At 34.9% G+C, this 24578-nt stretch overlaps 3 protein-coding genes across 5 annotated transcripts; 1 reads left to right on the plus strand and 2 right to left on the minus strand.

Moving 5' to 3' along the window:
• LOC105161845 (potassium channel AKT1-like) lies at positions 623-7002 on the plus strand. Of its 2 annotated transcripts, none has more exons than XM_011079671.2 (11): positions 623-972; positions 2418-2783; positions 2895-2952; positions 3036-3353; positions 3476-3721; positions 3813-3911; positions 4057-4089; positions 4165-4350; positions 4457-4651; positions 4748-4823; positions 5988-7002. In XM_011079671.2, exons 1-11 carry the CDS (start codon positions 764-766, stop codon positions 6860-6862), a joined length of 2661 nt encoding a protein of 886 aa, XP_011077973.1. In that variant the 5' UTR covers positions 623-763; the 3' UTR covers positions 6863-7002. The 2 variants fall into 2 exon arrangements, with proteins under 2 accessions (XP_011077973.1, XP_020549591.1); XM_020693932.1 differs by having other exon boundaries at positions 786-972; positions 2576-2783.
• LOC105161846 lies at positions 7055-11230 on the minus strand. 2 transcript variants are annotated; one of them, XM_011079673.2, is made up of 12 exons: positions 10622-11230; positions 10473-10529; positions 10346-10397; positions 10176-10249; positions 9961-10091; positions 9572-9695; positions 9275-9417; positions 8798-9169; positions 8099-8671; positions 7826-7942; positions 7595-7662; positions 7055-7375 (listed from the first exon to the last, which is right to left on the minus strand). In XM_011079673.2, exons 1-12 carry the CDS (start codon positions 10644-10646, stop codon positions 7285-7287), a joined length of 1827 nt encoding a protein of 608 aa, XP_011077975.1. In that variant the 5' UTR covers positions 10647-11230; the 3' UTR covers positions 7055-7284. The 2 variants fall into 2 exon arrangements, with proteins under 2 accessions (XP_011077975.1, XP_011077974.1); XM_011079672.2 differs by having other exon boundaries at positions 8099-8674.
• On the minus strand, positions 18370-20417 carry LOC105161999 (putative GATA transcription factor 22). The gene is given in 4 exon segments (XM_011079898.2): positions 18370-18975; positions 18978-19035; positions 19386-19802; positions 19964-20417. Coding segments are annotated over 4 exon segments (951 nt in total). The 5' UTR covers positions 20159-20417; the 3' UTR covers positions 18370-18694.

The following is a 24578-nucleotide window of genomic DNA, read 5'->3' on the forward strand; positions in this document are numbered from 1 at the left end:
TTTACAAATATTTAATTTTTGAACTTTTAGATTATTAATCTTTTTATTAATTAGTTCAGTTTAAAAAATTAAAATTATGTCTATTACTAATAATTTTTTTCCTAATATTTTTCTCTGAAATTTTAATTTTATTAATAAAAAATGATCATGAGAAAGATACCTAATTTAATTTAGATACCTAAAGGAAAATATTCTCTTAAAATCTTGAAAAATAAATTACATTAATGGAGGTAATTTTAATTTGTTTAATTAATTTCACCAAAGAAATAAGATTTAATAAAAATTTATAACTCTTCTTCCAAACAAACGAATACGACTGAAACTACGTATACAATTAAATATAGGTACCAAAATCATAATTTTCCAAATATAAGTACTAATGAATAAGAAAACTCTGAAAAGTAGAAGATAATTTTGCCCAAATAGAAAAGAAATAATGGGATTTTTTTTAGAATTAAATTAATAAATAGATTTATTTTAAGAAAAAATTATAGTAATTTTCCAAGAGAAAAACTTTCCATTTAATAGTTTTTGTATTTTTGGGTAATTGGGTGCCATTTAAATGGTATATATAGAATGGGAGGAGGTGTGAGCGGCGTCAAAGAAAGACTTTTGTAGGATGTGAAGTGTGTGGGGACACAGAAACCCAAACTTCATCACTAAAATATTTTCCTCCTATATATCTGTCCCTGCAAGAAGCCATTATTGCCTATATATATAGGGAGTAATACTCCTCCAAGATTGATTCATAGAGAAGAAAACAATGGGGGATGCGTATGGTAATGGCGGAGGGCGGCTGCTCAGGGTGTCGATGTGCGGCGCCGGCGCTGAAGCACGTGAGATTGAGCAGTTGTCTAGAGAAGGCAGCCATTACAGCTTTTCAACTGGGATTCTTCCTTCTCTTGGCGCGAGGAGTAACCGCAGAGTCAAGCTCCGTTCTTTCATCGTTTCACCTTATGATCGCCGTTACAGGTTTATATTTTTGTCGTTTTCAAGAACCCTTTTTTGTTTGTTTGCTTAGTTGTGTACTTGAAAGTGTGTGCTCTTTCTGCATGTTCATGTAAGCATAATTTTTTGTGGTAGTGTTGTGGGTTTTTCCTGATGAATTTCGGATTCTTGGTTTTTGATGGGAAATGTTTGATGATGCTACTCCTGCATGATGTGTTTTTCAGGTGATAAGAATTGTTGTGTGATCTCAGTGATCATTCTTTATTTTTTTGGCTTTTCTGTCCATTGCGTCCAGCTTTTTAGTTTCTTTCTTGATTCAATGTTATTGCTGACTATGCTTAAAGTTCAACTACTTTGGGCAGTGGTCGGCTCTTTTTACTCTTAAAGTCACTTTTTTTCAACCCAATTCATTGTGGGTGTAATGAATCTACCAGGAAAATAACACAGGAAATCTCCATAATTGGATGTTCAGACACTTTGCTGTCCACCTTTTATTTGTTGAAATGGTTTACTGTCGTGCAAATGTTTACTTTTTTGGTATAACTGTTTTTCTGTGGGCAAAGAAAACTTGATTACTACAAACATTTGTGGTCAAAAGGAGTGCATATCTATGTTGATTCAAGTACTCTGGTTCTCTATTGACTTTCAATTCCATTTTTGGGCTGCCCTTTTGGGAGTTGAACAACCTCGTTTTCAAATCTTTCTTGATAATCACAAAGAAAGGAATTAGGCCTGTGCCACTTTTCACATGGTTGGTAGGGAACATAGTTCCTTCTAATTTGGCACCATGTTTGAATCACTTTGTACTCTGGTTATGGATTCTTTTCATTCAAATATTGCTCTGATAAAGTGCTCATTTGAGGAAGACTTTTCTTGAAGAACCTTAAAAGGTGGGGGACTTCTATATTCTATTGCAGAAAGACATTAAAAATGAATTCTTTAAATTCACTGTGTATGAGTTGCCAGGTCTTCCTGTGGAAAAGTTAGGAGGGCCAAACTAATTTTGATCTAAAGGCGCTTGTAACTGTCAGCACAAAACTGGAGCTGATATTCAGGCTCATTTTGGACACTGGATCCAATAAGAGAAAATGCTACGGACTTGGATTTGGATTCAAAGAGAATCGAGGAAATGTTGCAATTGCACAAATCTAGATTATCTTTTATTTGTTTATATGCTAATGTATGTGTTTTTTATACTCAAATAAATTTATTAGATATTGAAATTCATATTTACTTTGTGAAAAAGAAAATACTATGTGAAGTTAAGTATCAATGGATTCTCATTTTTTGTTTGTCATTCACCAAATTCTAGATCCAAATGGAGGGTTAAGCTTCTTTTGAGACATTTGACTTGGCCTGATTGGAGAATGCATGTAGTCTGTCTTTGTTCTGAATTCATTTGTGTTATTATGCTACAAGAAATTAGTGTCTTTTGCCAAAATCACCTCAGGTTGAATTGAATATTGCAGAGTATGGCAGAACTATCTGGTTGTGCTAGTCATTTACACTGCTTGGGTGTCTCCATTTGAATTTGGCTTCCTTGATAAACCTGCTAGACCTCTCGCCATCACAGACAATGTTGTTAATGGATTTTTTGCCATCGACATCATCCTTACATTCTTTGTAGCTTACCTGGATAAGACGACGTATCTTCTTGTTGATGACCGGAAGCAGATTGCTTGGAAGTATGCGAGTTCTTGGTTGGCATTTGATGTCATATCGACAATCCCTTCTGAACTTGCTCGGAAGATCTCCCCCAAACCTTTACAGACTTATGGATTGTTCAATATGCTCCGTCTTTGGCGTCTTAGAAGAGTTAGTGCCTTATTTGCCCGGTAAAAAATATTTGAATTTTTTTTACGTGGAATATTTTATGATTACTCAAGCTTAGAGGGATAATGTGTTTTCTTCTGGTATACTCCGATATTTGTCTTTATTAAAAGCAGATTGGAGAAAGATAGGCATTTCAACTACTTTTGGGTTAGGTGTGTGAAGCTCATTTGCGTAAGTTAATTTCTCACCATTTGAAAACTTTTGCGCAAATATGGTTCAGCATTTTACTGAACCATCTTGTTTTCGTGATGTAGGTAACTCTTTTTGCTGTTCATTGTGCTGGTTGCTTCAATTATCTACTTGCTGCTCATTATCCAGATCCAGATAAGACATGGATTGGAGCAGCTATAACTAATTTCAAGGAGAAGAGCCTATGGATTCGATATGTTACTTCAATGTACTGGTCCATCACTACTCTCACAACCGTTGGCTATGGAGATTTACATGCTGAAAATACAAGGGAGATGATATTTGACATTTTCTACATGCTCTTTAACTTGGGGCTGACAGCATATCTGATAGGAAATATGACAAACTTGGTTGTCCACGGGACTAGTAAGACCCGGCAATTTGTGAGTAACTTTTACTACTATAATACATTGAGCTCAAGTGAGTTGAATGTTTTCTTGTTTGCTTCTATATGCCTCAATTAATTGATTTGGTCTATGTCCTCCCACATGGCATCCAACAATAGAGAGATACCATACAAGCTGCTTCAAGTTTTGCCCAGAGGAATCAATTGCCTGCTCGCCTTCAAGACCAGATGCTTTCACATTTGTGCTTGAAGTTTCGAACTAACTCAGAGGGGCTGCAACAGCAAGAGACTCTTGATTCACTTCCAAAAGCTATACGATCAAGTATTTCCCATTTCCTTTTCTACTCTCTAGTAGATAAGGTATACTTGTTTCGCGGAGTGTCAAATGATTTACTCTTCCAGCTGGTAACTTCCTTTAGCTATTTGATTTTTCTTCCATTTTCTCATTCAGAAGCTTATGTCATTGTCATATCTCATATTTCATTCTATTGTGAAGGTCTCTGAGATGAAGGCTGAGTACTTCCCTCCCAAAGAGGACGTTATCTTACAGAATGAAGCACCAACAGACTTTTATATTCTTGTTTCGGGAACAGTGGTAAAGTTGACCTAAAACCCTTAAATCAATTCTCTCACTTCTGGCCCTACTATTATTTGAATTGTATGGTTATGCTACACTTTTGAATAGCTTCTTAAGCCTACTTTACGTATGCCGATCTCATGATGTATAAATTGCTTTGCAGGATTTGTTGGTACTGAAAAATGGAGTTGAACAGGCAAGTTTTATTCAAATTGGTGACAATGATGTTTTCTATCAAAAGCCTGAGTAGAACTACAACGATTAATTGCAGGTTGTTGGAGAAGCCAAAACGGGTGAGCTTTGTGGCGAGATTGGTGTACTTTGTTATAGACCTCAACTCTTCACAGTGCGAACGAAAAGATTAAGCCAACTATTACGACTGAATCGTACCACATTTTTTAACATTGTTCAGGCCAATGTTGGAGATGGAACAATAATCATGAATAATCTTCTGCAGGTCTGCATACCTACAAAATTGTCCTGTATTTTCAATTGTCCCTCAGCTTAATACACGTATCTGTGGTTATTTGAGTTTGCTAATACATTAATTTTCATTATCACAGCATTTGAAAGAATTAAAGGACCCAATAATGGAGGGAGTTCTGTTGGAGACGGAGAACATGCTTGCTCGGGGAAGAATGGACCTACCTCTATCTCTATGCTTTGCAGCACTTAGAGGAGACGACTTGCTATTGCATCATTTGTTGAAGAGGGGTTTGGACCCAAATGAATCTGATAATAACGGAAGAACAGCTCTGGTTCGTATATCTCAGTTTATATTAAGCAACATTAGTAGTAAACACGCGAACCTTTAGAACAAATTCCGAATTCTTTTCTTGGTCTATTTTTTTCAGCATATAGCAGCATCAAAAGGAAGCGCTAATTGCGTGCTCCTATTGCTGGATTTTGGGGCCGATGCCAACAGCAGAGGTAAATTCTAGTTTATGCCAATATTTCTTCCAATGCTACATGGTGTTATCCTTTTTCACACATACTTTTGCTTATTCTCTAAATTCGTGAGAGCAAATTCTGACCTCTACATGGTCACCACCACCTGTTGCAAGAGCTAGATGTACATTAAATAAGCTCTAATCATGTTGCCACTTGACTAAACATGCAACTTGACTTCACATTGCATGTTTCTATTTCTTTATGCTTTATTCGATAACCGACTTTCAGTGATCACGCAAAATTATTATCATCTTGACATACATGATAGCTGAGAAAGCAGTGAGTCATACAAGTTGACAGGGCATTACTATTGCTAGTTTCGACTAAGAAACAGCTGACTTCCTCTTGCATCCATCATATAATTGACCTTTTTCAGGAACTTCATCAGAGTGCTTTTTTATCACTTTACCTCTGTTTGTTTAATCCATCTTCATTTGTTTATTTCCTTGACAATTTCTTGACAGTGTCATCTTGCCAAACAACTGCCCTCTTGCTCTTTCTTGAACTAATTTATCCATCCATCCTTTCTCCCTTTCTGGTTATATTTTACTATAATTGGCAAGGATTATTTAATAAATAAGTGGTGGGAATGTCCATAGAATTCCCCGTTGACCTTTCACTTCTTATCTGCTTATCGTGATCAGATAATTGCCAGTGATTGAAGATTGCATGTCCATGGGATCTGGATCTGGTCTTGGTGGCCCCGTACTTTTTAATGCACATTTATACTCTTCAGATAAATAATTCTTGAATTTCCAGTTTCTTTATTATGTGATTAGTCCACTACCTGACTTGTGGACAGAGTAATCAGTCGAGAAGTTTTTTTTGTTTCCCATTTAATTTTTTTCGTTAGTTGACTTTATGAAGTCAACTTGTGATTAAAAATATTCATCTGCCATCAGTCATCTTGCCAGATTATATAGTGCATTAACATTACTATCAGCTTGTGGCCAATGTACAAAAATATAATATACTAGCTGGAAATTGTATTACTTGACCCTACAAACTCCATGAGGACAAATTTCAGATATCCTCTTTGTCAGTTTATTTTATTTTGTTTTATTTTTTTATTCTTTTTTTGGGGGCCTTTGCTTCTGGTGGAGTGATTGCTTTGCTGAATCCACGTAATATTTTTACATGCAGATTCCGAAGGAAGTGTACCACTTTGGGAGGCCATGTTGGGCAGGCATGAAGCAGTTGTTAAGCTATTGTCTGACAATGGTGCTAAATTAACTACCGGTGATGTTGGTCTATTTTCTTGCACAGCTGCCGAACAAAATAATTTGGAATTGCTCAAGGAAATCGTTAGTTTTGGGGGGGACGTCACCAAACCAAAAAACAATTGTTGCACTGCTCTCCATGTTGCTGTTTGTGAAGGCAACATCGAAATAGTCAAATTTCTCTTGGACCAAGGTGCTAATATCGAGTTAGGAGATGAAAATGGTTGGACGGCAAGGGACCTAGCCGAGCAGCAAGGGCACGAGGACATCAAGGAACTTTTTGATTCTTACAGAGTGAGTGAGGCTGAATCTGCTGTCATGATCCCTGAGGAGCGCCATGGTGTTCGTTTCTTGGGAAGATTTAAAAGCGAGCCAAATATCTTGCCTGTTAACCAGGACGTCTCATTTTCAGCACCCGATGGCTTGTGGGAAAGATCTCGTCCCAGACGTAGGACTAATAATTTCTATAATTCTCTATTTGGGATTATGTCAGCAGCACAAACTGGAGAGGGCAGCTCACTTTTGTCAGTAGATAATGCTACCAGTGCAGCAGCCGCTAGTAGAATTTATGCTGCTAGAGTTACTGTGAGCTGCCCTCAGAAAGGAGATCATGCAGGAAAGCTTGTACTACTTCCACATACCTTCCAAGAATTACTTGAAATTGGAGCGAACAAGTACGGGATCTTCCCTGCTAAAGTTTTGAGCAAAGACGGTGCTGATATTGACGATATACAACTGATCAGAGATGGTGATCGTTTAGTATTTGTGGGCGAGAATGAAAACTATGAAACTAACTGATGGTTGTTTAAAGTGACTGCAAAGTTGTCACTTGTTCCCTTCCACAAACATTTCTTTTGGCCGGCAATGTATATGGAATTCCAAGTTTTTTTAGCATATGATGTTTCATTATTCTCTGTACCTGAAGGCAACCATTTTATCAGGAAAAAAAAAAGATTTAACTTTATACAGAAAAAGAATATGATATAGACATGGAAGGGGAAAAGTATCAAGTTAATGAATCTGGGAGATTGCCACAGATTTAAGTTAATGTTTTCTGTTGTACATGAAACTATGCGACCAAAGATAAAGTCTCACCAAGCGGTAGATGGCTATAATTGAGCCCTCAACTTGGCGGGAAAAGCTAGAGATGACTTTCATTGTTGATGCAGCCATGGCTTCAACTGAGCCCTCAACTTGGCGGGAAAAGCTAGAGATGACTTTCATTGTTGATGCAGCCATGGCTTGAACGATCTTTCATCGATGTAATCTGGTATAGACAAGAGATTATCGTTTCCTTCTCTGTTCTTCTTCCTGTAAAAAGATTTGCTGTTACTGAACAGGGAAAAATAGGAATATCTCTGACAGTGTCTAAGCGCAGGTTTGAACAGTCCAGTATTTCTAAAAGAGAACGAAAGCTTGCACTATCGGATGTTGGACTAAATCTTAAGCAGTTCTCGGTGGTGCTTTACTTGCATGGAATAAAAGGTAGGTGAATATTAAGAATGTCTGAAGTCAAGTATGTACACTCACCGTGGTTCCTTTTGTCTGGTAAGAAAAACTAGTGCTCCAAAAGCCAAAATAACAGCAACCTTTATTACCTGATAAGTAAAAGAAATAGAATAATTCAGCAGCTGGTATCGTCTCTCCTGAAACTGATGACAGTTCATCTACTGAAGTTTATTAGGAAAATGATGATAGGAGGAAATTTAGGCTCAACACAAGCCTCTTGATCTAAACATGATCAGAGGCATAGAATTTTACCTGTCCAACGAGTCCATTAGACGAATCATCTGGAGAGCTACCACGTCCTCTTGCTGGATGCTTGGCATATTTCTTCTGATTCTTTTCATTCTTACGTCCTTTTCCGTGTATTTGATTCTGCATATACATATCTTATGTTGATATATCAATCCAGTAAAGAAATTTATGTATTAAGTGCTGCTGCTAAATTTAATCAGCTTGAAATACGACTCAGTCTGTCAGCCTAATGTAATGTAAACTTGAACTTAAATTAATCAGCTTGAGAAGCTACACCTTATCTGGCATTTCTAAGGCTGAAGAACCTTTACTTGCTTCACGGGTTTTGGCTTCACTATGTTGATGTCCTACTATTTTTATAACCTGCTTACCTGCAGTTGTGATACACAAACGTCTTGCGTTATCTGGAAATATCCACATACCAGAGCTTTGTGTGGAATAACATTCGTCGTTATAATATTCTAGTGATTTCAGTTTCGGATTTGAAGCCACTTTAATGTCAATAATTTTTGAGCTCTTCAAGCCAGTTCCTCTTCCTCTTCCACTTCCTTCTGCAACTGAAGATTGAGAAGACTTCAGCAAGTTTGAGGACTGAGTTACTTGAGATTGTTCCTCAGGCATTCTTCCAGAACTAGTTGCTGCTTTTGAAGTGGATTGCCTCATTAAATCAACTACTGATATTTCCAGTTCTTTCACAGTTGGTTCTCTTGAAGCTGCTCCAGAGCCTGATGGGATAGGTGTCACAGTTGAAGTCAACTCCTTTGATTCCCGGTTGTCCACCTGGCCAGCTTTTCTGAATCTGTTCAGCTCAGATGGCAGCGACAGTGATTTCCTCATGGATTTTCGTTCCTGCTTGGAGCCCAAACAGACCATGTCTTTGAGTTGTACAACCAATGATCAGACTGTACATTCTTTCTGTAAGCATACAATTCCGAAACCACAACAGCACCAACAGAAACTCACACAAATAAGTACCTGAAGTTGGCCATTCTCAAAGGCACTTATCATTTTCCTCACGTTGCTAGGAGTTTTCACTGAAGGTTCTTGATTCCCAGTTTTTTGAACTGAATCATCCTTGAACTTGGAGGCAACTGAGATTTTCCGGACAATGCTAGGAGTTTTCTCCACTGGTTCTTGATTTCGAGATTCTTGAATAGGATCATCTTGCAACTTGGAAACAACTAAATTTCTCTTGCCTGAGATAGCTGATTCCAACAACTCAGATGAAGCCCATTGGTGAACGTCTGATCTTATATCAGCAAGTGGTCGCATTTTGCTTTTCTCATCTGGTACTTGTTCATGTAATTGGGGAGATGAGGGAGCACCTTGACTTTGATCTGTAGTATCCTACAACAGGAACTTTCAACTGTTAGGCGAAACCAAGATATGTGTTCAGTACACATTTTTTGTCTAGAAAAAAATCGATTATCGTCCAAGTGATAATTCCTTAACTGGGAATGCAGGTTTGATGATTCCTCCTCCTTCTTTGTAGGCTGAGATCGCAGAGGAAGTAGCAGAATTCAGAGACAAACCAGCTTGAGAGGCTTCAACTTTCGGGCTCACTACATCTATGTGAACAATCCCTTCTTGGGAATCTTAAAACATGCAGCGGTCGTACAATAATCAAAATTTTTTCTGAATAAAGAAACACTTGAATAATATCAAAAGCAGATGCCATCATCGTTAATGTAATTCCCTGTCCAAAGCATGCAAAAGTTCACTGTGAAATAGGTAGTTATGAGAACTAACCTGAGACCTTCTGTTCAATTTCTCTGGATGTTTCTACAGAACCATAAGTACAACTAGTGCTTTCTGTGAGTCTAAGATTGATGTTGGGATTGGATTCAAGTTTCTTCTTCACTGCAGATTCTCTCTGGGAATTACAAAAAAACCAATGCAATTACATATTAAACCTTTTCAAGATTGAGTTCTTGATATCTGTCTACCTTCTTCACACAAGCCAGAACTAGACTGAACTAACCATGCTTACAGTCTCCATAAGGATACAAGATTACACAAGTCTTAATGCTTTTTCTATAAGACGTTAGGACGATGTCGAACAGAAGAACTAGAGCTGAACCTCTTAGCTAAATCCTATACAACGATGCAGATGCAAATAAAGAGTGATGAAACAGTACCACACTGCGAATGCGTTTGCGCTCCTCCTCACTGAGAATGAACTGCAGCTTCATGTGCACATGACCACCTCCATTGATGGAGAAAACTTCGTCCCAAGATCCCTTCTCAATGATTTGCATTGTCCGAATATCTACCGAAAATTACCTCCTTTCAAAATACTAAGACAAAGAGCATACTTACTTAATAGGAGACCAAAGAGTCAAACTTTACTTACCTGCATGAGCTATCTCATTTCCCCCGGCATCCAGGATAGCAACAACTAAATTCTCACGCAGTTTTGTAATGGGGCTGCAGAAAAATCAGTACGTTCCTGTCTGTAAAACTTCTACACCAAGTTCACACAATAAAGAATCTTGAATCTAAGACAAAGGTCAGAATCATTACAAAGAGAACTCCCCCTTGTCCCAAGTCTGATAATGTCTTTTCCCCATGGAAACTGGAGTGGAAAACAAGAACTAGGTAAAAAGAATCCGCATCAAAGAAAGGAAACCAGGATCTCTGAGTCACTTGCCTTTCAGGGATTTCGCAGAAGGCTTTGATGAAGATGAAACACCCTTGAATTCCAGAACTACAAGAGTGAATTAACAGTGTAAAATTAGAGCCAGTAATGAAGGGATTCTAGTTTAAAGCACTGCTATTCTTGGAGGGAGCTGAACATACCTGTAACCTGTATGGTTCCTGGCATCGAAAACAAGAATTATTTACTACTAAGCTAAAGCAATCTCTGAAAGCCAAAATCAAGAAATACTACTCAGGGAGTGAGGAATTTGGGTGAGAGAAGTGAAAAAAGGATTGGGTGGGAGGATATGGTTGGATGGATTTGAACATGATGGGGTCCATCACTTTGCAAGGCATTCATTAACCACCTCAAAAGGGTTCAAAGCCAAATCTTCCCTTTTGTCTGACGCTGGACAATCCATCTCTTAAAGGGTGGAACTAAAAGATGGTAGGAAGAAAACCCAGTTCTTGAAATTTGAATGAATTGGATTAATTCCAAGTTTAACTGCAGAAGAAAGCGACCAACATTGATTTCTTTGCTAAGTTGTTGTCTCCTATCGAACATTAAGATTAAGCCATGAACTCGGTTTACGATTAATTGGCAAAATGGATTGAATTTGGAGAGTTGTGAAACTCGCCTATAGTTCTAGCAATCTCAACATCAATTAGCCTTTCTTTTCTCTTTCCAGCATTCCCTCTTGCCTGTGCAGACACGTGTGCTGTTAGATAGACGAGCAAGAACCAGCATTCTCAAGGGCTTCATGTGAAGAGGAGAAAGTTATTAAGAGATAAGTATGAGAGGAAATTCCATATTTTTGGTCCCATAGTTTACGATATCTTATAATTTTCTTATCGTGATGTTTGAAGTGACCAATTTTTATACTAAAAATAGGGTTCGATTGCAGCTTTCATATCGCCATTACACACTCATGTGGCCATTAAACTACGAAGGATGGATAGTAAAAGGAATAATTTTCTCTCTTTTTTGAGAAAAATGGGAGGGTCCAGGCTTATTTCTAAGAACTTTCCCATCAATTTTCACCATTTTCACTTATTGTTTTGGTAATTTTGGTTGAAAAAGTAAAAATCATGTCTTCATCAACCAATTCAAGGCTCACTTGCTTCTGTGGAAGGTTGCTCGGTGAAAAACGTGATGGATAACAAAAAATTTAGGTAGCCGGTTCATTATTGTGCAATTTCATGACTGGTGATGGATATGAGTTCTTAGATCAGGAAGACAGGCCAATATGTGCAAGATTAAGAGCTATGACTACAAAAAATACTATGTCATAGCAGTGGAATTTTCCCACGGATTTTATGTTAAATCCTTGGCAAAACGGTTTTACTACAAAAATTTGCAATGAAAAAATATCCGTTGCAATAGATTGTAATACTATAGTTGCATTTATTTTTTTGTCCGAGGCAAATTTTATCATACATGATTGTCCGTTATAATAGTCCGTTACAATGTCTCGGGAAGAAAGAATATTTTAGAAAAAAGAAAAAAAAATCCATTTTATTGAACCTAATCCGAACAAGAAATTAGATACAATTCTATGTGATAGCACAAGAAATACATACTCAAAGGCATAAATTACCCTCCCCACTTACATCCTATACTTTTTATTTCACTCTCTAAAATATGTTTTATTTAAAATCAGTACCAAAATGATTTTTAACGATTTAAAATTTTACTCAAATTTTATAAAAAAATAATATTTAGAATTTATATCTTTTTATGTATTTACAAGCTCCATACATGCAAATATGTTTCACAAAGTAAATTATTTATGTTAAAAAGATACATGTACGTGTAAATATATAATGCATAAAATTTTATAAAAAAATATGTTATAACTTTTAACTTTTTATTCAATGACATGTATGCATAATTAAAATTTTATCATATCAAATATTCAAAAAATTATAGAATATTATAGATTTGCATATTTAACAGTGTATATATAATTCAATGTAATATATTTAAATTGTATTGATAATTTTTTTTTTCAAAAAAGTTTAATATATATAACAACACAAGCAAAAATAGATCGATAGTATTTATTTTATTTAAAATTTTTATAAAAATTCAAATTATGTTTTAAAGGAATGATTGTAATAGACATATTTTAGGTGGTGTAAATAATAAGGGTATTTTCATCATTTAAAAGAATTGGTCAATTTCATGAGGGGCATTTTGTTATATTTTATAATTTACGGAGATAAATGCACTTCATGCATAATTCAGGGACGCAAAATATATTTAACCTAAAATATATGAATTTCATTTCGTACTTCCATTCAAGTTTGCGTGTGTTTTTCTTGATTTACTTCCTTTATTAATCAAGTTACTCTAAGGTAGGATTCACAAATACTCCAAAATCAATGGGTGGGTCGAATTAAACGGGTCAAAGCGGATCCAGCAACACCCTATGACCCAACTTGAATTGGGCTTCAAACCCTATTCCGGGTTGCTGAAAGAAGAGTCGGGTTGTTTACAGAAAACACAATCATGGACATTTGTAAATATAACATTTCATTACGTGGTCTGAAAAATAAGGTTTAATTTAGCCCGGAAGGAATTACTACCAATTTTTTTTTTAATTTTAAATTACTACTATTTAAAATCATAATAAATTAATATTATTATCATAATTAAATAAAATTAATATTAAATTTAAAATTTTATTACGATTAATAATTATTCACCATAATTTTTAATTATGGGCCAACATTGGTCCTGATTTTAATTATGATAATGTGTTATGCTTCACTCTCAGAAATAATAGCTAACGGCCGTGTGAAATTACGATTAATTTATATTTATCATAATTTTTTTTAATACAAAAAAAATCGTATTTTTTCTAGTATATTTAAGTCTTACCTGATATATCGAACAATTGGGTTTTTTCTGTCCTTCTGGTCTGTTCAGAACTTTTCAATTATTTGCTAACTTGAGGGTACGCCATAAAATTTTGTTACTATAATTTAGGTCATTAGAAGACTATATAGGTATGTCATTTCCAAGAAAATATTCATAATGTCTAAAGGATTTTTGATTTTATTTTATTTTTGCAATAAATGACGTGATTAACTTTTGTAGGAGTAAACGTCTTTCCGTACGATGTAACTATTTGACGCATGTTTCATGAATTAAATTTTTTTATGCTAAAGTCGTATTTTTAATCAGTCTATATCTCTATTATCACTCGACATACATATTAGTGCTCTCATCATATTAGAATGTTGTTCTGGTTTCACGAGTCTCATACTTTTATTATAAAAAGTAACTCGTTAAAAAAAAGATTTTTAATTTATAAGTCACTCAATTTTTCTGGTCATAACGGTTATGAGATGCGTGGTGGCATCACCAGCCCACCAAATGAGAGGTTTGGGATTGCAGATGGCATGGTCTTGAGACTAGGAAAAAAATGACTATTGATTACAATTTTAATAGCTATTGGACTAAAAATCATAGTAAATAATTTTTATTAGCCACGATTAAATAAAATCGATACAAAAACGTATATTTTCCACCAAGAAAAAATTATTTGTCATGGCTAAGAGCCATGGTAAAAATATTTGCTATGACAAATATTTTAGCAACTCGCGTAGATACTATGGCCAACAACCGTTGCATGATTGTGGTCAATAACTATTTGCTACAGCTATTTATTTTTAACCATGACAATTAGCAAATATTAAATGTTGCAGTTTTTATAGTGCGGGAGACTCAGGATGAGAGCATGACATCCTTCCAATTGACGATTGCAAATGATGCAGCTTCTGATGGGACCAGTGTCCTATTGCATTAGGAATTTTACTCTGACTTCATATGAGCTTTATAATTTATCTTGAAAAGGCGTCTTATTAGAGAAAGGAGGACTTAGAGCTTGTAAGCCACTCAAACTCCAACTTCTCATTTGGAATTGATGTGAGAAGTGTGATAAGATAGTCCTTGTGGTACGTCGTCTCTACGTGTATATAATAATATTTTTTCATACTTTAAAGTATGTTATAAATAAGAATAAAATATGTAAATCAATACATCAAGTTACACAAAAAAGGAAAAAAATAAAGAAAAAAATGTACTTAGGTGTATTATCACAGAATTGTATTGCAGTGTCATAAATTGATGTTTATGAGTGAAAAATGCATTATTCCGAGGGCTCTCCAATTATTGAAAGTTTTGGAAATGAAAAACGTGTTATTTGTTGTACTATATTTATTGCATAAGATTATATATATATGATTGATATTATTATTGGTACTTTTTAGATATTGATATTTAATATTAATGATTGTAATCGAGTTATTTAAAAACGAATAATAGTTAATTGCTTTCACTTCAAATAAAGAAGAAAAAAACATGCATGTGATCGGTTTAATTGAAAACGAATTTCCAATCACTTTTTTAGTTATTTTAGTAAATTTCCATCATTTAATGTATGAAACATTTTAAAATTATAGAACAAGATTGTAAAAATTAATTTGTAGAATAGTAAAATTGTGAGGCCCATTTCTATAGGAATAGGCAATGAGAGAGTACGTGCAATAGTAACTAACTTCTCAAAATGCCTAAAAGGCGTAATTTATTTGGTATGATGAGAATCATGGCTGGGGTTAGGAAAAGGCAGTCATGTCAGTGAGGCCCTCCATTTTCTAATTTTGTCCAAATTTAACTGAATATATCTGTCCACACACACATCATATGTAGTACAATATTATCCAGAAACATACATGTTAATTATGTAAGTTATGTATTTTTTTTGGTAAATATTAAGTAATTAAATTTGGAAATTAATCGCATGATAATTTACGAGGAACAAATTGGCGATGATATTTGTACCTTGTTGATGATGATTATTTGGTGAAAACCCCTAAAAAAACTTATTTGTCTCTAAAAAATATTAAAATCATCAAACAGGATAAAAATTTGTATTTTTTTTGTACAGGTCTGGTCTAACCCGCCAACTAGAAACATTAGCTTTTGATGCTTTCTCTGTATTAGGGCTTTAGAGCCGACACTTGGATCAATACTGTCCAAATTACTTGGCATCTATAAATATTTTTTTTTTGGTAAACGTAATTTTCATTAATAAAAAAGAATACATAATAGTACAACAAAATTCTTTAGTTGGTTTCTCCCTCGACAGATCAAGAGATACGCCATAATCTAAATAAGACACATGTACTAACAGATGTGGTTAGGTTAATACTAAGGATGCGCTGTTTGACATCTTCCACAATCAAGAAGGCCAACGTGGCGGGAGTCCTCTCTTCATGCTCAAATCTCCTCAAGTTCCTTGCTCTCCAGATGTGATAAACACATGAGGCTAGTAAAGCTCGGTAAGCAAGGTTAACAATGTGTTTTCACCTCCATTTTCGTGATGCCCATTCGATATCAGTCGTCCAATCTCTATTGGGCCATAAAAAACGCAGAAATCTTTCAACCTTAGAAAGACATCGTCTGCTAAATCGGCATTGAAAAAAAAGGTGACTATGGGTCTCCGTCGCACCCACATCACACAAAACACAATCGCCGAGGTGAGAAAACCATGCTTTATCTGTTGTTGGTAGTTTGCTCAAAATTGCCATCCATAAGATAAACGTGTGACGTGTGATCTTACAGGAGCCCGAAAGTAGTGAATCCCATCCTACTTTCGACCTCGATGGATCAAATAATCGGATAAGGGCCTGTATCAAAGGTTTTCCGCTTTAAAATCGTTAGATGATACGATCTTCGCCTCCATGGATGTGGGGCAATGTGTGTAAGATCTCTAGGCATTCAGAATAAGTGAAAGGAGGCCATTGCCAAACACCCTCATTTATGACGGTGCTGAGCTTGGTCGAAAAATCCACTCCCAATAATAACGGCGCGCGGGAATCTGTCAAGGAGTGGTCCGAGAGGATGCCATGGGTCCTGCCATAAATAAAATCCATGCCCGTCACCAATGTGGTAGTCAACCATCGGTCGAAGAAAAGGTCGGAGACGTAAGAGTTTCCTCCATTCCCACGACCCTCTATCATCACGAACTGTCCAGATGGAGGTGTTAAGTAAGCGGCCATAATAAAGCCAGTCCACCTATATCGATGTCCTCTCACACTTTATCACTTCGCATAGTTGGCATCTATAAATATTGGTTGTCCCTTATTTGTAAGTTAGATATTAATTATTATGAGGTCTAGCTCTATGATCCCAATTACTTAAAAACTTGATCATGTCTTAAACACACAGGTCTAAGTTGGGGGCCACCCCCAACAAACTTGATTAATAATCTGTGGTGCAGGCTCTTCTTATTCAAGAATCACGAAGTGGTCAAACCATCACGTAAAATTCAAGGCTCTAGATAGACTGCTTCGTCTAGATTGCCAGATCATCATGGACTTTGATGGGGGTTTACCAATTAAAAAGATAAAAAAGCCCTTCATTAAGGATAAAACTGACGTTAAAGCGGGATCCGCGCGTGAGGTCGCAGGTCGGGTCACCAGGACCCGCTTGTGTGTGGACCTGTAAATATCAAGGAGATGCGGCACGATTAAAGCTGGGAGAAGCGTTGATGAAGATACATGGAATGATCTACAGTGTCAAATTGGACCCTATAACTATTTCAGATTTGATTCACTTGAGGTAATCGATATTTGTTGCTCTAACTATTTAACTTCTGATTGTATATTTCTACCTCGATCCAAAAACAAACTTGAGCGTCGAAGGGCTTTCGTCGGGGACGATCCCGACGAGCCTGACGTACGTGTTTTATTCCTCAAACCCATCACAGATTTGAGGAGATTACGTGGAAAGATTCAAATTGTTGATCAAGGTCGCATATTTCGACCCAGATCAGACCTCAATCCGAATCACTTGCATTAGGACAAAATAAAATTTTAAGTCATGATTAATAATATATGTGCATGAATTCCGAGACGTTTAATTATTACTTCGTTCTTTTTTTTGTCTCTATATAAGAGAAAACGCTTGATTTATAAGAGTACGTACACATTTAAATTCTTGATCTTAAGAATGTATCTATATCAATAGTTTCATTCGAGATTGTACATGTTCTGATGATTTTAATTTAAAACGTATTTACATATTTATTCGATCTTATTAATTTCCTTTAATTATCTTCATAACTAATTATAATAATTTATGCGCATGATTAGAATTTTTTTACTGAAGATTATGTATTATTGATACCATTTCCCAAGACATTAATCTGGGGTCCAATTTCAGATTATGTAGCTTCATGTAAAAAGAGAAAAATAAGAAAAACAAAAAAATATATCATTCCTCATATCATAAATCATTACGATTTAAAAATCGTAGTAAATCAATATTATTTTATTATGATCAAACAAATTAATGTCAAATTTTATGTTATGACTTAATTAATATTCGCCTTAATTTATCTAGTGCCTGAAACATTTGCCACAATTTTCAACTATAGTTAATATTTTGACCTCACTTGTAGGAACAAAAATTAATAATTGTTGCACATCCATGGTTAATTAATATCTGCTAAGATTTTTTATTTTTAGTTATGGTAATTAACTATATAAAAAGTTATATCTTTTAGGGGTTTAATGCAATTTACCCCTATGATATTGCAAATGAAAATATTACTACCAATGAAAAAAAGAACAATTTATCCCCCTGTGTTAATTAAAATAAAATAATTTACCCCCTATCTAGGGAGAACATCGGAGGGTAAATTGTTGTATTGTAAAAGATATAGGGACGTAAATTGCTATTTTTTTTTTTATAAGAGATAATTTGCTCATTTACAATATCACAGGAGTTGCTTGTATTTTTTCCTTTCTTTCAGTGAAATGATTAAGAAAACAAAAAAAGCCAAAACAAAAACTAGAAGCAACTATTAAGCAGCTGGGAATTAAAGATAAGCCGTAAATTAATGAAAGCAATGATTGAAATTCATAATATAACTGGACAAATATAAGAACAAGAGATCCATATTAGGTTATCAACTTGTCCGAAAGGTTTTACAATACTGCCACACAAATTTATTACGCATAATTCCCTTATTAAAAAGAAAAGGAAAACTAAAAACACAATAAAATCTCACTCACTTGATCTCCTACATGGTGATCGATCCATCACAAAAATTTAAGACTCTCAGACATTTTGATTAAAATTAATGCTAACCTTATCTATCTAACTCAAGAATTAATGAAACAAAATAAAAATTGAGCCTGAATTTTGAATAATAGTTAATATCAGCCATGAAGAAGGCCAGAAGATAGAGCCATGAGCAGGATTGCTGCATCCTTCTCATCCTCAGGGAACACTCTGTGGAATGCTAAGTTCTTGCTCAAATTGATCAAGAAATCCTCGAATCCGAGCTTCTTCTGCCCGTTGGATGGCGATGACGATCCAGCCGTGCTAGTCGTAGCAACCGCTGTTTTGCAGCGTTTCTTGAGCTGTGTGGCATGCCCATTTTTCCCAGTCTTCTCCTTGTGTTGCACTTTGAACTTCATTGCTGGTGGCTGATCGGTAGGGGAGCCGCCATGGCTCGTCTAGCCTTCCGCTGCCTAATCCCGCACGCATTACAAAGAGACTGCCAACACCAAAGGGAAAAAAAGAAAAAGAACAAAATAAGTTCGTGATCAGGTTTTGATAAATACTTTTATATGTCAGCACGGGGCGATGCACCAGGAGAAAAGAACAAAGATCCTACATTCGGACGGAAGAATTTGAATTCAAGGAAAGAATTTAAAAAAATAATTTCAAATGGCTCCATATTAGATGAATTTCAGTGCCACAAAAAATAATTTAAAAATAACAAGTTAGAAATTTGAAATCCTTTTAATATAATTATCCAAACAAATTTAGACGATTTGTTATTATAAATTTGAAAGTCCTGTCTTCAAATATCGATCCAAATACAATACAAAAAGTATTAGTTACCTTAGGGCCTTTGGGACCACTTCTCCAAAGAGGGGTCTTGGTTGTGTTGCAATCAGCACAAACCCTAATTGGGCTGTTATTGTTGCTTGGGAAACTGTTGCTGCTCAAATCAGTTTCAAGGGAAGAGGAAGGCTGCAGCTTCTGATCCTCAAGCTTGGTTGGGGCAGTAGCGCTCGACGATATCTTAAGAGCAACACGATCGGTCGTGGTAGTCGTCGTCGGGTTCTTCATCTTATGCATCAACCTCATCTTGGAAGACATCCACTTCACAGGATTTGTAGTACTCTTATCTGCTACTATGCTTTCATTATACTCTTCATCTTCTTTCTTCCATAGAGTCAATTTAAGGCCACCCTCAACCTTATTCTTGATTTCGCATGTCGATCCACCGTGGTAATTAGCGCCATAATTGTCATCCTAAGATACATCAAACATAGAAAACATCCACACATGATCACTCATGTATATGTGTGCAAGAATCGACAATTCATGTTATCCAACAGACGTACGACAAACAAACAAAACAAAAAAGAGGAAATAATTTGAACAAATTGTACTTAGGGTATACGTGGACATACCAAGTGATGCTGAGGGTGGTAAAATTGGCGACGATCATAACTATATCCGGTGTGATCTTGAGTCGCGGAGTTGAAGAAAATATGACACGAGACGGAAGGGGAAGGATTCGGGGCGAAGGGCTGGTGAGGTTGTTGTTGATGATGATGATGATGATCATCACTAATTTGCTCTATGGGAGAGGAGTTTAGGTTCATTGGAGTAGAAATAAGAAAAAAGGGGCAGGTTTTGTAGATCAAATGAACAGCCAAAAACTGCAAGTTTGAGGGATAGTGGGGGGAGACACCAACGTTAATGTGTGTGTAAAAAGGGGCTAATGAGCAGAGTTCTAAAGCTGTCTTAAAGAGAAGGGAAAATGCAAAGGCAAATGCAAGCAGGAGAGCTTAGGCATTCACGTGACTTCATGACAACCAAACAAACAACACTTAGAAAAGACAAACCAAAAGGAAGGAGCAGAATGCAACCACACGACCCTTTGACAGAACCCTATCTTTTAAAACTTTCATTCTTTAATTCTTTCTATATATATATATATATATATATATATATAGCTAGTACTGCACACATCAACTATATATATCTATTATTATTAGTGATGATAGAAATTCATGATGGTTAAATGGTAAATCTCATAGCCACTCATATATACATAAGGATTCGTTCGATCAAGTCTACTTCATCGAGCGTGACTAACACACATATTTGTACGAATGCTTGTTAATTAACGAGCATGACTAACTTCATTTCTTCCTTCATTGTCTCGTATAATTTTGTCCTAAATTTCTCGTGTTAGTATCTCAGAATTAAAATCATTAAATTCTTGAATGAAAGGTCAGACTAAATCTTATAAGCTCTTTAAAACATATTCATCAGGGCCCAAATGATATCGATCCTATATACACTCTTGTTGTGCAAAATTTACGTCTCGTTTATGAAGAAATATACTACATGTACCGCGTTCTTGATCTTCTGCTGCATAAATAGAGATAGGTTTGTGTATGGCATGTCATGATGAGAAATGGGGTTGTTGCAGCAACATTTTGGTCTGATTGATTACCTTAGTATTGCCAAAAGGGCATTGAATGCCCCTGTGCAGGCTAATTAGGACAGCGACGGCCGACGGCCTCTCCCCACACCCATACTGTTCTTCACTTCTTCATTCATATCCTCTTCCCACTTCACGACCTATATTTCAATTTAATTCCATCGTCTTTATCGAATGCGTTATGTAAAATGGTCCTCATCGATGAACACCAACCCCCCCCTCCCCCCCCAAATTGATTTATCTTTCATGAATATATCAGAAATTAGCAAAAGATTAAATGATGAATTTAAGAAAAAAAATATTAATGTTGTACGGATGAGGGGAAATATCATTTTTGGTTCTGTAAGTTGGGTTTTTTTTTTCTTTTTTATTTTTGGTCCAATTGATTATAGGATTCTCATTTACGATCTCATAAGTTTAAAAAAACAGAACTTTTGGTCTCATAGCACTTTTCCGTCAGATATTTAATTGAAAATGCCACGTGGTCGTTAAGTGTATAACACCAAAAGTACTATTTCTTTAAAATTATGTGACAAAAAATGAAAAGTCATAATCAATGAGATCAAAAGTATAAAGACTCTAAGGACCATATGTTAAGCACGTGGTCTTTTTTGTTAAAATATCTACAGGAATGCGTGATGGAACCAAAATATTACTTTTTAATGTTGCAAAAATTAAAAATAATAATCTCGTAACTAATAGGACCAAAAATAAAATGACCCTAAATTACTAGAGGAAAAGTGCTATTTTCCTTACTTCCAATTTAATTTGTCAAGTGGAAAAGAACTTCATTCTATAAACAAAATCGTTATGATTGCTAGTCAAAAAGTAAGTGACACTAATACATTATACAAAAGTATGATAAAAATTATATACCAAAAAAAGAATAATGTCTGGATAGGATAATCAAAAACTTACCTTAAATGAATTAATGGGTGTCTTTAATTGGACCCATTAGGGGATATCATCGTATAGTGTGATTCATATTCATGGAGACTCAATTTGAACAGGTCCATGTCATTGTTCTTTACCTGGATCGTAATCATTAAGTTTTAACTTTAGTGTCACTATAAAAAAAAAATACAACTTCTAATCATGACTTATTATACGATTAAAAATAAAATAATTATAACAAATAGTCATTAACTACCGGTATGGAACGGTTGTTGGCTGTGGTATTTCGCGAGGGTGCTAAAACATTTGTCACGACCAAATATTTTTACTATGGCTCTTAGCCATGGCAAATAACTTATTTTTGATAAAAAATCTATATTTTTGTATTGATTTTATTTAATTGTAGTCAATAGCCAATAATTATTTTTTTCTAGTGTATTATCTTTTTCAACGAAGTTAATTTCGTTGATATAGTAAAAAAAAAATGTATATCTTTTTAAATGTCTTCAAACTTTACAAATGGAATAGATTTTATACATGATATATAGAACTAGGTAATATTGCAGTTTTAATCTTGCATGTTATGGGTGGCAACTATCATCATGTAAATAAGGCATTGGTAATTCTAGTCCTAAAATTTGTGATTTTGTAGTAATTTCAATACTTTTGGCAAAAGTTAATCGAAAATTCGTTGGAACAATTGGAGGTTTCTGGTAATTAGATTTTTTTTTTTTTAAATTAATGAAAAAACGAAGCAACTTATCTAGCAACCATCTCTATTTATTTTGAAGAAGATCGAAGACATTTTTGATTGCAAATCGAATGCTGAAATTGAAGTAGAAATACCAAATAAATTCTTCTAAGTGTCCTCCAATTAAAATGGCTAGAGATGATTGTCACATAAGTTGTCGTGTGCATTTCCCGCCTATTTTGAAAATATCCGTATATAATTCCCAATTACTTCCCTGCATTTTTAATTGATTTTCATCGAAAGAATTGAAACTGTTATAAAAAATTATAATTTTAGGACTAAAATTACCAATGCCTTAATCATAGGACGACGATTGCTACCCCTCCTAACACATTCACGACTAAAATTGCATTTTAATCTATGGAAACATGACATGAAATAATCCCCTGTTTGGGGACATAGAAACATTCAAATTAATTCAACAGGTGAGCACAAGGCATGTTTGTGTGTGAAAGAAATATATAGGTTGAATTTTGTGAAAGCAAGAAGGCTGACAGGAATCTAGTCTAGATATCCACAAAATTTGCCCTAAAAGTTTTGGCCACCGCAGAAAATCTGAAAGCGACTTATACTTCATTCATTTCTATTTTTACATTAAGGTTAAAATTCAAATTTTGAACTTTTATAATTATTAGATGGTAGCAAAATAAATAATATACATTCCAAACATGAAAAATCGGTTGCAAATTGAGTAATTAACGAACACAAAAAATATGATTTTCTGCTATAGTTAATTACTACGGTAAAAAACAACCATTAGCGTTGTTTTTGCAAGTGCAGCAAAAAATTAGCCATAGCTAAAATCACAGCAAATATTGATGAACCGTTGTGAAATTTAAATTTTCGTATTGATTTTATTTGACAGTGGTTAATAATATTGATTTACCATAATTTTTAAGTCATGGTCTTTTATAGTGCAAGGAAAAAATAATTTTTTTGTACTAATTTTTTATTTTATTTTTATTTTGAAAGTTTAGGAGGATTTTGTATTTATTACAATTTTCACATAGGACAACTTGTTAATAACATGTTTATTTTGAACAAAGTGGTTAATATGACAATATATTACATATAATCATCATGTGTGAGTTGTAACCAATTGTTCCTGGTGACAATTCTTACATTGTTAGCCCATACCTGTGACAATTTGTGCATAATTATTGTATTTTTATAAATTATATTAAACAAAACAAGAAGTGTTTTAGAGATGGAGAATGAAATCAAAACTATATCACGAGGAAACATTGATGTCCAATTGCCACCAACTCTCTCTCTCCCGCTTCCCACAAACATACAAATATGCCATATTTTTTTACCCACGATCAGTATAGTAATTTTTTTTAAATGTGATTATATTATCTTCTTGTGTTATAAAAAATGAGTAATTTATTCCCTTGTAAAAATAAAATAATAATTTATCCCTCTGTGTTATTAAAAATAGAGTAAATTACCCCTTGATGCGTTCGTATACCACACACGTCTTATTTTTTTTTAATTTTTTAATTTAAAATAATATTTATATTCTTATTTAATAATCGTTGGATCTTGATCAATCTAAATTTAAATAAAACTAATAAATTTGGTGCAGATTTTATTTATTTGAAACGAATGATTTACATTTAAATAAATAAAAACAAAATAATATATTATATATAATTAAATTTGAATATATATATATATACATATTTACACTTTTATAATAAACCTATATACATATATATATGTATCTATATATAGTTTATACATATATATAGAGAGAGAGAGAAAGAGAGAGACGGCGGCCGAGGGGGAGGGAGGAGGAGGAGACGGTTACGGCGACCAAAGGGAGGGCGGAGGCGGACTGCTTGTGGGCGGGGAGAGAAGAGGCAAAGGGGAGAGGAAGAAAAGGAGGCGGAGGGGGAGGGAAAAGGCGGATCTGGGCGGCGCT

Source organism: Sesamum indicum, linkage group LG5 (assembly GCF_000512975.1).
Source record: "Sesamum indicum cultivar Zhongzhi No. 13 linkage group LG5, S_indicum_v1.0, whole genome shotgun sequence".
NCBI lineage: Eukaryota > Viridiplantae > Streptophyta > Magnoliopsida > Lamiales > Pedaliaceae > Sesamum > Sesamum indicum.